Here is a 15,320-nt window from a genome sequence, read left to right on the forward strand (position 1 = left end):
CGTTGCAAAATATGGTATTTGCCTGCATGCGAACACACACACACACACACACACACAAGAGAGCCCACCTTCTTTTTTTTTAATGTCTCGAGCCTGCAGTGCCATTTTAATTCTCTGCCAGGATTAACGAAACTACAGAGAAATTAATAAAAAAACTTTCATATATTCTGAAAAGTCTTTGAATTCAATAATCTAATAAAAAAACAACACATCAACTACTTATAAAGAGATAAAAATAAACCTAACAAAAAAAAAAAAAAACTAAAGCTAAGTAAAAAAAACTAATTAACACATGAAATTAACTAGAAAAAAATTAAAATAACATCTTCTAATTAAGTTTAAAAGTTTGAAACATACAAGCTTTTTTCTAAGGATTTATCATGTCTATCAAATCTATAAACATAATAGCAATATATTCCATGCGATGAACATTCAGAAGAAGACATTTTTGTTTTGAAGCTTTGTATTAGATTTGAAGTAGAGATGCTAATATAGTGAAAAAATCCACTGACTCTCTTGTGATGATATATTTGCCTTTTTTCTCTCCATTTTTTTTAAAGAATAAAAAATCATAAACATTATCGTTTTCGTCAAGAAGAGTGGTACTGCACCTTGCCACTGCTTGGAATTGGCCGTGCCAGGCCATGTGAGTACTTTGGTATACAAAAAGAAGATTGAGTACTTGATTTCCATTGATTTTTTTAAGCTTTTACTAAACCAATTCCTCATTGGTTAGTGGTTATATGTTAATATTGAATAAGTTTTGTAAATAATCATGAAAGACCTATCACTGATTTGTTAGTAAATATACTTGTAGTGAATCAGTTAATTATATATAATATTAATTTTATTGATGTAAAATATATTTATTATTAATAAATTTTTTTTAATATTTAATATTTATTGATATTTGATTAATGAATCTAATATTTAATTAATGAATTAAAAATAAAAAGAAAATTCATAAACTAAAAATAATTTATAAAAAAAATTATTAATTTTTTATTATATCAAATTATTATTACTGAATTTTTTTTTATTACTAAATGTTTCTAGTCAAAGAGAGTGATTCAGGATGGCTTGAAAGCAAACAGATGTCATGCATCACATGCAAGTCTTTGTTTGGTTGTGAAGACTTGATAAAGGGCAGGGCCCATTTTGCAATTTTTAAGTCTTTGGATCCATTCAATTATTGCCCTGGTCCCAAGCCTCTGTTGAATAAATGACTTCCACCGTTTCAAACACCAATAATTATGTGGTTCTTGTTCAATATTCTACCTTTTTTTCATCGAAATTTACCATTTCAATAACTACAATAACATGGACTTGGTCCACCATATGTAACATTGCCTCCTTGTAAGGGCAAAGACTTCTGGAATGCAGCTGTTGGGATTTGAAAAGTCTTTGTGTCCAAACCTTGAATGAAATTTGTGGTCTGGAAGCAAGAAAATTGGTTTCCTAATACTTTAGTTTGACTTGAAAACTCTGGCTTGCCCTTGTGATGGACCATTTTTGTGCTTAAATATGTTCTTTAATCCTTTGTTACAAGTATGTGAGTTCAAAGATCCTAGGAATGGCTACTGCTATTTTTACTTTGATGTTCCTAGTAACGATGGTACTGTTACAGCTTATGGCTGTTGCTCAAACTAATGGAAGTATGCCCGTGGGTGCATTTATCACTGCAACTGATGATGCTCCTTCATGGCTTTCTTCCTCTGGAGAATTTGCTTTTGGATTTCAGCCCTTGGAATACAAGGATCATTTCTTGCTGTCTATTTGGTATGCCAAGATTCCTGAGAAGACCATAGTTTGGTATGCAAATGGAGATAATCCTGCACCAAGGGAGTCTAAGGTCGAGCTGAGGGGTGATAGTGGGCTGGTGCTTACTGATCCTCAAGGCAACCTAATATGGTCATCTGGTAGCCTTCTTGGTACAGTTTCGTCAGGTGTAATGAATGACACTGGCAACTTCGTGCTTCAAAATAGCAATTCTTTCAGGTTGTGGGAGAGTTTCAGCAATCCCACTGATACATTGTTGCCTACTCAGATTATGGAGGTTGGAGGGGTGGTTTCTTCTCGAAGGACGGAGACCAACTTTTCGCTGGGGAGATTCCAGCTCCGTTTGCTTGATAATGGAAATCTTGTGCTGAATTACATGAATTTGCCAACCAAATTTGTTTACGATGACTACTATAGTAGTGAAACTTCTGATGCTTCAAATTCATCAAATTCTGGTTATCGATTGATCTTCAATGAGTCAGGCTACATGTACATATTGAGAAGAAATGGGCTGATAGAGGATCTCACAAAAACAGCACTTCCTACTATAGACTTCTATCATAGGGCAACACTCAATTTTGATGGTGTTTTCACTCAATATTTTTACCCAAAAGCATCTAGCGGTAACAGAAGCTGGTCCTCAGTCTGGTCCAAACCAGATGATATATGTGTCAATATGGGAGCGGACTTGGGTAGTGGAGCATGTGGATATAACAGCATCTGCAATCTAAAAGCTGATAAAAGGCCAGAATGTAAATGTCCACAAGGTTTTTCTTTGCTTGATCAGAATGACAAGTATGGAAGCTGCATACCAGATTTCGAACTAAGCTGCAGAGATGATGGACTCAATTCCACCGAAGATCAGTATGATTTTGTGGAGCTAATAAATGTTGATTGGCCAACATCTGATTATGAGAGGTACAAACCTATTAACGAAGATGAGTGCCGAAAGTCTTGCTTGAATGATTGTCTATGTTCTGTTGCCATTTTTAGAGATGGCTGCTGGAAGAAGAAGTTACCACTCTCGAATGGAAGATTTGACATTGGTATGAATGGGAAGGCTTTCCTCAAATTTCCGAAAGGTTATGTTCCTCTGGACAGGCCTCCTCCTCAGCTTCCTGGAGAGAAAAAGAAACCAGACATTAAGTTCATCACTGGATCAGTAGTCCTTGGTACCTCTGTATTTGTCAACTTTGTATTGGTCGGTGCTTTCTGTCTCACTTCTTCCTTCATTTATCGCAAGAAAACTGAAAAAGTTAAGGAAGGTGGAAGTGGTTTGGAGACAAACTTGCGGTATTTTACATACAAAGAGCTCGCTGAAGCGACAAATGACTTCAAAGATGAGGTGGGAAGAGGAGGTTTTGGTGTTGTTTACAAGGGGACAATACAGGCAGGCTCTACTAGGGTTGTTGCTGTCAAGAAGTTAGATAAAGTGGTTCAGGATGGGGAAAAAGAATTTAAAACAGAAGTACAAGTGATTGGCCAGACGCATCACAAGAATTTGGTCCGGTTGCTAGGATTTTGTGACGAGGGGCAGAATCGATTGTTGGTGTACGAGTTCTTGAGTAATGGCACTCTAGCAAACTTCCTTTTCGGATGCTCTAAGCCTAATTGGAAGCAAAGGACCCAAATTGCCTTTGGCATTGCAAGAGGACTCTTGTACCTGCATGAAGAATGCGGCACCCAAATCATTCATTGTGATATAAAGCCTCAGAACATACTTCTTGACAATTATTACAATGCTCGAATATCTGATTTTGGACTGGCAAAGCTTTTGGTGATGGATCAGAGCAAAACTCAAACTGCTATTAGAGGAACAAAAGGATATGTTGCACCTGAATGGTTTAGGAACAGACCAATCACTGTGAAGGTTGATGTGTATAGCTTCGGTGTCATGCTGCTAGAGATCATCTGTTGTAGAAGAAATGTAGATTTGGAGATCGGTGAAGTAGAGAATCCAGTACTGACTGATTGGGCTTATGACTGCTATATGGATGGAAGTTTGGATGTTTTAATTGGAGATGACACGGAGGCCAAGAATGACATATCGACACTAGAGCGTCTGTTGAAGGTCGGGATTTGGTGTATTCAAGAGGATCCATCTCTCAGACCCACCATGAGGAAGGTCACACAGATGCTTGAAGGAGTTGTTGAAGTTCCTGCTGCTCCAAATCCATTTCCATATAGTTCAATTAGCAAATACAGTCACTAATGATCTTTATTTCACTTAGATATGATTTTTCTACAGTTTCTTCCACCATGAAATGTAGCTTTATAAATTGAAACTCTGTGTTAAATTTGAATTAGTTTCCAAGGAATCAAAATGTTGTGATGAATCCAAAAACTTGGGGTTAGCATGTTCTTGTTCTTTTAGTTTCCTTGCTTCAGATATACCAATGGAAGTTCATCGTGGTGTTACTCTCTTAGCAGAGTAAGGGTAGGGATCAGGTTTAAAGTCCAATTTGCTCTGTACTACCATGAGAATCAAAATAAAAAAACACAAGTCTTGGTCAAGAGATGTTTGGCTTGTTTGGGGGCATTTTTTCTTCCAGGAAACGCTTAGTGATAGACATGTAAGAACCTGTAGTTCTTGCCATGCGAAGTCGGACAAAGCTTTTTACAGAAAAAAGTGAAACATCAAACACCATTCCATTACATCATGGTTGTTTCCGCTATCCCTTTGCATAATTAAGAAAGTAACAACCAGCAACTTGGTCCCTTGAATTTCATGTTGAATGGTTAGTATACGGTTGTAAGTGAAGCATGTTGTAGCTATAGATATTCTCATGAATCTATTGGATGGGGGGTTTTATCAGGATAGGAACAGCTGATAACTATACAATGCACTATACTCTGTAGAACCCATCATCATTACTTCTATACCAGCATTTGTCTTAATAGAAAATGGACCGAGAACTCCATGACACTCAGACGCCCACTCTGTAGGGACCACAAGGATTGTAATTAAGTAGATTGGCAGGTAACCACTTCCATTTATGTATGGTTGAAAGTCTTGCCTGTTAGAATCTATGAAAATTTGCCTCTGAAGATAGCTGTTAGACTTAGTCTTTGTATTTATTTTTTTCGTAACAGAGTCAGTTGCAAGTTTTGCTATTATTCTGTTATTAGTAGTAATCCAATAATCTCTTATGTTTGTTGATAATTTATAGCATTTTGAATTTGGTTGTAAGCCTTTAAAGAGGTATTCTTAATTTATAATATTTATTATCTTTCAGCTTCAACTTTCTCTCTTTTAGAATTCTCTGCATTTGTTATTCATTTAAACTGCAGATTTCAATAGTATTCATTTAACTGTAGATTTAACAGTGGTATCAGAGCATATATTCCATGGATTGTGGGGCAAGTTTTTTGAGTGCTAAACATGGTAAGGTTAAGTGCTAAACAGAGAGAGAGAGAGGGTAAGTGTAAACACTAGTAATTTATTTTGTCTACTGATTTGATGTCTACCTCAAGCAACTCTGCATGTGCAATTCCAGTGTTTAATGGTGAACATCATCATATTTGGGCTGTTAAGATGAGATTTTATCTAAGATCTCAAGGCTTGTGGAAAGTTGTAGTGTCTGATTCTAATCCACCACCATTGACAACAAACCCCACAATTGCTCAGATGTAGGCACATAAAGAAGAAAAACTCAAGAAGGACAAAGTCATCACCTGCCTACATTCTGGACTTGCATATCACATCTTCACCAAAATTATTGCTACCCAATTTTTGACCCATGTTTTGATAAATTTTCAGAAAAAAATCCAAAAATAGCAAAAAACATCGAAAATCCAAAAAAAATATATTTTTAATATATTTGCATCATTTTTAGAATTTTTAGCATCGTCTCAAAAAAATTTAAATTTTCAAAGGTTTTAGAACGGGTTCGACTTTTAACGTGTTATTTTTAAAATCACCGATTTTCCTCGTTCGAGTCGATGTTGATAAGAAAAATTCAAAAAAATAAGAAAAATCAAATTTACAAAAAAAAAAAGAAGTCGAGGGACCAAGTTTGAGACCTAACAACATTTTTGCCTATAAATAGTAGCCTTCAACACACACAAAAAAAGGAAGGGCAATTTTGAAAAAAGAAAAAAGAAAAAAAAGAGTCACAAAAACCCTAAAGACAAAACCTAACCATCGCTACCAAAAAGAGCCGCCGCCCTCGGCAGCTCTTGGTTTTCTTCCATTCTCTTTGCCCGAAGCCAGCCGGCGCCCTATTTGGCAAAAGAAACCAAGACCAGCCGCCCCCTCCGACTGGTTTTGGATTTTCTTCTTCCCCGGCCATCTCACCCTCAACCCCACTCTCCGAAACTAGAGCAGCCACTCCGCTCCCCCATCCATTCTCCTCTCAAGCCGCCACTGGAAAGTCCCTCACTTCCACTCCGCCCACAGTTTCACTCCCACAGAACCCACAGCCGATCTTCCCCCATTTCCTCTCATTTGTAGCCAGACAACCAGCAGCGAGGCCAACCACCACTGCCACCAACAGGAAGGAAGACCATCAACGCCGGCCTCCACCAGGCCACATAGCAGCAGGCGATCTCCTTTACTACCAACCAGCCAGCTCGCCAAAACCGGATCAGAGCCTCCAGTAACAGCCCGAATGCAGCGGCGACACCTGTTGCTCTAGCCCCAGCAGCACCACCCCCTCTCGGTCGTCACACCTTCTCGCCGCTAGATCTGCCACCATGGAGTAACCCTCGTTCACAGCAGATCATGGCCACCAAAGTAAAGGATCTCCTTTACAGTAGAACCGTCTACGGAGGAGAAGAAAAGGGGAACCAAAAGCAGATCTGTAAAGATGAAGAAATAAAATCAACTAGTTTGTGTGTGTTTTCTCCTTTTGCAGGTGACAGGGATCCTCACCGCCGGCAAAAAAGTGAAGAGGGGAGGAAGCCGCTCCAGACCACCCTGGTTTCTTAGGTTTTCTTGCACCCACGCACCGCCAGTGGCGGAGGTGTGTGAGGCCCACGCGCCGCCACTGTTCTGGCAACTCCAGAAGTTCGTTTGACACTGTTCCGAATTGTTTTGGATTATTTTGTAATTTTCAAATTGTTTAATGTAATATTTGTTTATTTTTGAGTTTTTATAATTTGTACTTTGTAAATGTGGATGTAAAAGAAAAAAGAAAAAAAAATATATATAGTAAAAGTGAGTGTGTGTGTTTGGATTTTCATTTATTTATGGATGTTTTTTTATGATAAAATCGCAAAGGCAAAAGAAGAATTTAATATTTTGATTGGCTCACGATAAAAGATTACGAACTTATACGTAAGTTGTATTTCTAATATTCGATGAAAAGATAAAATTTTCAAAACTTCTTTAACACGTCAAAGCCACGAAGCAGCTTACCTCAGGTAGGGTGCGTTAGGGGTGCTAATACCTTCCCTAACCACAACCAGTCCCTTACTCGCGAATCTCCGACAAGACCAGTACATCTAGTTTCCTAGTAGCCCTCAATCAATTACTAGGCGGCGACTCCTAACGAACCAATCAAAGCAAACAACATAACGAAAAAATCGCCAGTCGACATCGCGCGGGTGACGTGCGATAAAATATATGGAGTTGGAAACACCAAAACAGGTATGGGACAAGCTTCAAGGTGAATTTGAGGGTAGTAGCAGAGTCTGTTAGACTTCTTGCATTGAAAAGGGAGTTTGAGTTGATGAAAATGAAAGATAATGAATCTGTCAAAGATTATTCTGGCAGATTAATGGATGTTGTAAACCAAATGAGGCTTCTTGGCAAGGCTTTTACAGACCATAAGGTGGTAGAGAAAATCATGGTTTCAGTACCACAGAAGTTTGAAGCTAAAATTTCTGCAATAGAAGAGTCTTGTGATATGAACAATCTCACTATTGCAGAATTAACCAGCAAACTTCATGTACAAGAGCAAAGGGTCCAAATGAGAGATGAAGAGGCTATTGAAGGAGCTTTCCAAGCAAACACCAAGGAAAGGAGTTCTGGATACTTGCAACGAAAGAAGTCTTTCAAGTTTACCAAGGGAAAAACTGAAATGTCTTCAAGAAAGCAAAATTACTCACCTTGCTCTCATTGCAAAAGAACCAACCATGCTGAGAAGGATTGTTGGTATAAAGACAAACCTTCTTTCAAGTGCACATTCTGTAATAATCTCGGTCACAGTGAGAAATATTGCAGAGCAAAGAAGAAACAATCTCAACAGCATATTCACAAGCATGCAAATGTTTCAGAAAAAGAAAAAGAGGATGACGAGCATTTGTTTATGGCATCACAAGTTATTAGTTCTCATGAACAGAATATTTGGCTCATTGACAGTGGCTGCACTAGTCGCATGACCAAACATCTGGCAATTTTTTCTTCCATTGATAAATCAATTTAACTAAAAGTCAAGCTGGGAAATAGTGATGTTGTGCAGGCTAAAGGAAGAGGAACGATTGCTGTCAGCACCAAAAGAGGTACAAAGATCATCAATAATGTTTTTTGCATTCCTGAACTAGATCAAAATCTGCTTAGTGTTGCACAAATGCTAAGAAATGGTTATGCAGTCTCCTTTAAAGAAACTTTTGTTTTATCACTGATACACATGGATTAGAGATAACAAAACTCAAAATGGATGGTAATAGCTTCTATTTGAAGCTTGATGCAGTTGAAGGGCACGTCTTTTATGCCAAGGTTGATAAGAGTATTATGTGGCACAAAAGATATGGTCATTTCCACTTAAAGTCTTTAAAGTTTATGCATGATGCTCGTATGGTAGATGATATGCCTGAAATCCATGTTAGTGACCAAACTTGTGATAGTTGTGAGCTTGGGAAGCAACATCGACAACCATTTCCTCAAAGTATATCAAAAAGAGCCACTCACAAGCTAGAGTTAGTCCATTCAGACATCTGTGGACCAATGAGCACAACTTCATTAAGCAATAATCTGTATTTTATTCTCTTCATTGATGATTTCAGTAGGATGACTTGGGTTTATTTTCTGAAAACCAAGTCACAAGCACTTTCTATGTTCAACAACTTTAAGAAAATGGTGGAAACTCAATGTGGTCAGAAAATTAAGAAGCTCAGAACTGATAATGGAGGAGAGTATACTTCAAAAGAGTTCAGTGTTTTTTATCAAGAAGCTGGAATTGTACATTAGCTGACAATTCCATACTCACCACAACAGAATGGAGTTTCATAAAGGAAGAACATGAATGTGATGGAGATGAAAAGGTGCATTCTATTTGAAAAGAAGCTACCAAAGTTTCTATGGGCTAAAGCTGTAAACACTTCAGTTTACTTGATCAACAAACTACCAACAAAGTCTGTTTAAGACATAACACCATTGGAGGCATGGTCTGGTGTTAAGTCTACTATCAAACATCTCAAAGTGTTTGGATCATTGTGCTACTTTCATGTGCCATCTGCTAGAAGAGGGAATCTTGATGAAAGAGCTGAAAAAGGAATTTTTATGGGATATGCGACATAATCTAAAGGTTACAGAATATACAATCTGAGTGCAGCTAAAGTTCAGATTAGCATAGACGTTCATTTTAATGAGAATTCCTGCTGGAAGTGGGACTTAAAGGAAGTAGATCGCACAACCACAGCTGCTCTTGAACCAGCAGTAGGAGGAACTGGAGATCAATCAGACATTGAAGGAACTTCAGATACATCAATACTTAAGGTGAGACCTTTGTCTGATGTTTATGAAAGATGTAATCCGGTATATGCTAAGCCTACAAGCTACACTGAAGCTGCAAGATTTCCAGCTTGGATTGATGCTATAAAGTCAGAAATTGATTCCATTGAAAGAAATGGAACCTGGAAATTGACAGAACTTCCTCAGAACAAAAAGGAAATTGGTGTGAAATGGGTTTTCAAAACCAAATTCAATCCAGATGGTTCAATTTTCAGACACAAGGCTAGATTGGTTGTTAAAGGCTTTGCTCAAGTTGCTGGAGTGGATTATGATGATACTTTTGCACCAGTTGCTAGGCATGATACCATTAGACTTCTACTTGCACTTGCGGGTCAAAAGAAATGGAAAGTGTATCATTTAGATGTCAAGTTTGCTTTTCTAAATGGGATACTCCTTGAAGAAATCTATGTTCAACAACCAGAAGGCTTTGTAGTTACTAGTCATGAACACAAAGTATATAAGCTACACAAGGCTCTTTATGGCTTGAAGCAAGCACCAAGGGCCTGGTACAACAGAATTGATACTTATCTGATTCAACTGGGATTCAAGAGAAGTGAAAATGAAGTTACTTTGTATTTGAAACAAGATCAAGATGGTCTGCAGCTAGTAATTTCACTCTATGTGGATGACATGCTAGTGACTGGTAGCAATGTCAAATTGCTGGCAGAATTCAAAAGAGAAATGCAAGATGTTTTTGAAATGTCTGATCTTGGCATTATAAACTACTTTCTTGGAATGGAAATACATCAATGCAGCTCGGGTATCTTTATTTCACAAAGGAAATACGCTGTTGATATACTCAAGAGATTTAAGCTTGAATCATGCAAAGAAGTAACAACTCTAATGGCACAAAATGAGAAGATTTCAAAGAATGATGGTGAGAAACTTGAAGAACCCTCTGCATATAGAAGTTTAGTAGGTAGCCTACTATACTTGACAGCAACCAAACCTGACTTGATGTTCCTAGCTGGTTTACTGTCAAGGTTCATGAGCTCACCTAGCAATTTTCACATGGGAGTTGCCAAGAGGGTGCTGAAGTATATTAGAGGGACAACCAATCTTGGAATCTTGTACTCAAAGTCAGGAGGAGTAAATTTAAGTGGATATGCAGACAGTGACTGGGCAGGGAGTGTTGATGATATGAAAAGCACTTTTGGATATGTTTTTACAATTGGTTCAGGTACAATCTGTTGGAATGCTAAAAAGCAAGAAGTGGTGGCACAATCAACAGCTGAAGCAGAGTATATTTTCCTAGCAGCTGCTGCAAATCAAGCAATATGGCTGAACAAGTTGCTTGCCAAGAACAAAGTTCACCAACTGAGCTTTATTGTGATAACGTTTGCCATGGTATGCCATAAGTATTGTCCAAGTCTGTAATGCTGAATTCAGATCGGGAAAATACCATTGTCCAGAAAAGGGCCAGGAAGACTTGTATTTGGCTTCAGGCTCCATCTTTCTCTCTCCCATTGGTTATTTAACGACGACTTTGTTTGTTTTGGGGCTTTCTTCTCCAGGAAATGCCTAGTGATTGACCTGTAAAAACCTGTCCTCTCTTCCATGCGAAGTTGGATAAAGCTGAGGGGGTTGTAGGACTAGATATTCTTATGAATCTATTGGATGGGCATGTAATGTTTTGAATTAAAGGGATAGGAAAAGGCTAGAAAGCCCTTGAAGGCTTAGATGTAGGAATAAATTAAATGAAGGGTACTGTAGTAATTCAACAAACTTGATAAATATAAATAGAAAAAAAAAAGATCTGAAAATTTTGAGAGAGAACCGACAGGAGAGAAGGGAGGAAGAAGAAGAAGAAGAGAAAAGAGGGGAAAATAAGGGAAAAAGGAAAGGAGTTGGAGGAAATAAGTTTAAAGGTAAGATTTAGGTTGTTAAATGTATAAATGTGTGTTATTGAACTTTAAATTTCAGTTTTGATGAATGTTAGGGTTTTAAATATTTGTGTTTTGGGTTTAATTGATGAATTAAATTGAATGTTAGGGGTTGATTGTTGTGGGTAATTGATTATTTAGTTGATTATGGAAGATTGTGATGATTTTGAGTTATGATTTTGTTTGAATGGTGAATTTGTGTTAGAAATTTGGAGAGAACAGTGGGTTTTCTGTTAAAATTCTGGGTTGGAGGTTGAAGATGATGAAAATTCAATTTGGTCCCTCAATTTGCGAAAATTATAGTTTAGTCCCCAAACTTTGGAAAATTATAAATTGGTCCCTAGCTGTAATATTAGCTTTTTCAGATTGGTTTGATGAATAAATAATGGTTATTTAGTGAATTATTATCAAGTCTTATTATTTGTTATATTATGGATTAGATTTCGGGAAAACCGTTAATTTTTGGGTTTTTAAGAAAATTAACTAGTTAGTTCAAAAACATATAGGGTTACGGAATACACCCTTAGTTAAGTGTATTAAATAGGTTAAATGTTCTTTCGAGTCGTTCTTGAATATGTCTCCTTTGTATTCAGATAATCCTGATATTCTACCGGCGGGACGTCAGTAGGATTTCCTTCGGTATCAGCTTTTGAGTGCTGTTGCTTTCGAGTCAGGTGAGTGGAGAATTTTTCATATGCATGAGAAATATTATAAATATTTGATTTGTTAATATGAATTGGATCATGCTTCTTGATAATATATATATGTTGATTATTATTCTTGTTATGATAAAGCATGATCAATTATTGAATCTGAATTCTTGATATGAACTAGTATATATTTTGTATTGACTTATGAATTGATAGCTCCTCATTTGATTGATGTCATGAGTTGAGCTTTGAGATATGAATATGTGTGTTTGATTATGATTATGAACCTATGGTATGTCAGTCAGAATACCCATGCTAACAGGGTAGTGTTAGTCTTTGTGCACATCGTATCTGAACCCTAGTTGGTCGGGGGAGTCACCAACCTGTGTGGACTGATCATCCCACAGTACGGAGCCTCATGCTCATTGCATTTTGATTTTCTGACGAGCTTTACCATATGATCTTCTTGTTATGGCCTATTTGAGAAACCTTCATATAAGAACCTAAAGCCATAATTGTAAATATATTCTCATTGTTATATTACGTCATGTGTGTGTATTGAACGTTATCTACTCACTGAGTTGTTGAACTCACCCTCTTATTATTTATCATTTTCAAGCTTATAGCTTGATAGCAGGTCACTTTTGTTGGACCTTCAGAACCTGCTCTTTTGGTTGTAATTTGTACCTTTTTCCTTTATGTCTAGTTAGTGCTCCAAAACTATGAATTTTTATGAACTCTTGTATTAAGACAATTAAATTATATTATGAAGTTAGTTTTGTTATTAATGCTGCGTTGAACTCTGATTTTGTTGTTTAAAGGATAAGTTTGTATGTAAGTTTGGGTTCGCATATGTATGGAACCTTGGAAGAGAACCTTGCCTATATGCCGGTCATGGATCCGGGATTCGGGTCGTGACAGGGCGGTTCTACCAGGATAGGCACAACTGATAGCTACGTAACGCACTATAAAGTATAAACTGTAAAACCCATCATCATCACTTGTATCAATTATTTGGCACTAAAATGTTAAGTTTTCACTGTCACAGGCACTAGAAATTTTAGTCTTCTCATTTTATATCATATCCAACGTAAAATCATTTTCCAATTCAGAAAGGACGAAGCATAAGTTGTAACCAATTTTCATTTCTCTCCTTCGTTGTCACTTGTTATTAAACCTTAGCTTGAGTAGGCAACTAAATAGAGATAAGAGAATATAAGCTACTTCGAGGGTAACTTGGCCTTCAAAAGATAGTGGTCTTTTCTTGAATGTTTGAATTTGATATCATTTCATTTAAAACAAGGATTTAAATACAGAAAATCAGAGGAGTTACTTCCTCAGTTTACTCCTACTTGTACTCATAGTTTGTTACTTAACAAACTAGTTATTTTGACTTCTGCTTCTAAGGAATTAGCAACAGCAACATTATTGACTATTTCAAACAAAAGACCAAGTAAATGATAACAAAAGATTAGTAAGTAAACCATATCTTCACCCAGACTTCCCCAGCAGTAGACTAGGATCGTAACAATGCCTCCCCCTCAAGACTAACCTTGTCCCCAAGGTTAAGTTCAGGAAATCGTCTTTTCATATCAAATAAGCGCTCCCAGGTTGCAGAAGCCCGAGAAGTGCCTTCCCATTGAACTAAGATCTCTGTAACATTACGTCGACCCCTACGAACTATGCGACCATCCAACACATGAGCAGGTTTGGGCTTTAGGATTCCCTCATCTGAAATATCTGGAAGGAAAATTTGTGATACGTCTGCAGTACCTAATTTCCTCTTTAGTTGGGATACATGGAAAACATTATGGATTTTTGCAGATGAAGGCAAATTTAGCTTGTAAGCCACTGCCCCAATCTTTTCTTTGATCTGAAACGGACCATAATATCATGGTGAAAGCTTGAGAGATTTTCATGTTGCAACTGAGCATTGGCGATACGGCTGCAGGCGTAAGTAAACATAATCACCAACCTCGAATTCACGTTCAGTGCGCTTCCTATCAGCAAAAGTCTTCATACGGTTTTGAGCTTCACTTAGATTCTGTCGCAACAATTGAAGAATAGATGAACGAGTTCTTAGTAGTTCATCCAGTTGAGGTAAAGAAGATGATTGGTCAATATATGAAACTAACTTTGGAGGCTTGCATCCATAAACTGCTTCAAAAGGAGTATAGCCAGTAGAAGAGTTCACGTTAGTATTATGCCAATACTCTGCCAATGTGAGGAATTGCATCCAATCTTTAGGCCGAAGGCTAACAAAACACCGAAGATAAGTCTGAAGACACCTATTGATTACTTCTGTTTGGCCGTCCGTTTGAGGGTGATAAGAAGAGCTGAAATGGAGACTTGTCCCTTGTAACTTGAATAACTGCTGCCAAAAGTCACTAAGAAAAACACGATCATGATCACTTACGATGGTTTTAGGCATGCCATGGAATTTAAATACGTTATCAAAGAAGGCTTGTGCAATAGATGAGGCTGTATATGGATGAGACATTGCGATGAAGTGAGCATATTTGGACAAGCGGTCCACGACAACAAAAATGACATTTTTACCGCTGGATTTGGGTAATCCATCGATAAAATCCATCGATATATCTTCCCAAATCTGGTGTGGAACCGGAAGTGGCTGCAAAAGACCTGCAGGATGAACATTTTCTGACTTGTTGCGTTGATAAGTTTCACACTCCTGGATATACTATTTTATAAATGAGCGCATGTTAGGCCAGTAGAAGTTTTGTCGAATTCTTTGTAGTGTCTGAAGGAAACCAGAATGACCCCCAACTGGACTGGAATGAAGCTCTTTTAAGATCAGGTTGCGAAAAGATGAATCTGCCCCAATGTATAATTTTCCCTTATAGAACACCCTGCCATTGTGAACAGAAAATTTGGATTGATCAAGCTGGCCATTTGTATAAGACTGTAGCTTGCCAATGATATCTGGATCAGTATGAGCCATATTATCAATTGCCTCAATCCAACTTGGTTCCAGCTGAGAGATTGAATGTATACCAACATCGGGATCACGCCTGGAGAGTGCATCTGCTACCACATTTAGTGAGCCCTTGCGATATTCGACAATATAGTCGTATCCCAAAAGCTTGGACAACCAACGTTGTTGAGAAGGAGTTCCCACCCTTTGCTCAAGCAAATATTTCAGGCTATGATGATTAGTTCGAACTATAAAACTGCTGCCAAGCAAATAAGGACGCCATCACTGAACAACAAGGGTGAGTGCAAGCAGCTCTTTTTCATAAGTAGAGAGTTGGAGATTTTTACCATGCAAGGCTTAGCTAAAATAGGCCAAGGGACATCCTGATTGCATTAGGA

At 37.6% G+C, this 15,320-nt stretch overlaps 1 protein-coding gene across 1 annotated transcript; it reads left to right on the forward strand.

The window, feature by feature from the left end:
* Positions 1-1,359: 1,359 nt before the first annotated feature.
* Positions 1,360-4,136, forward strand: LOC127904854 (G-type lectin S-receptor-like serine/threonine-protein kinase RLK1). Its single transcript, XM_052449846.1, has one exon. The coding sequence runs from the start codon at positions 1,574-1,576 to the stop codon at positions 3,989-3,991; it is 2,418 nt and encodes an 805-aa protein (XP_052305806.1). The 5' UTR covers positions 1,360-1,573; the 3' UTR covers positions 3,992-4,136.
* The last annotated feature ends 11,184 nt before the right edge of the window (positions 4,137-15,320 follow it).

The sequence above is a fragment of the Populus trichocarpa genome, unplaced genomic scaffold (genome assembly GCF_000002775.5).
Source record: "Populus trichocarpa isolate Nisqually-1 unplaced genomic scaffold, P.trichocarpa_v4.1 scaffold_104, whole genome shotgun sequence".
Lineage (NCBI taxonomy): Eukaryota > Viridiplantae > Streptophyta > Magnoliopsida > Malpighiales > Salicaceae > Populus > Populus trichocarpa.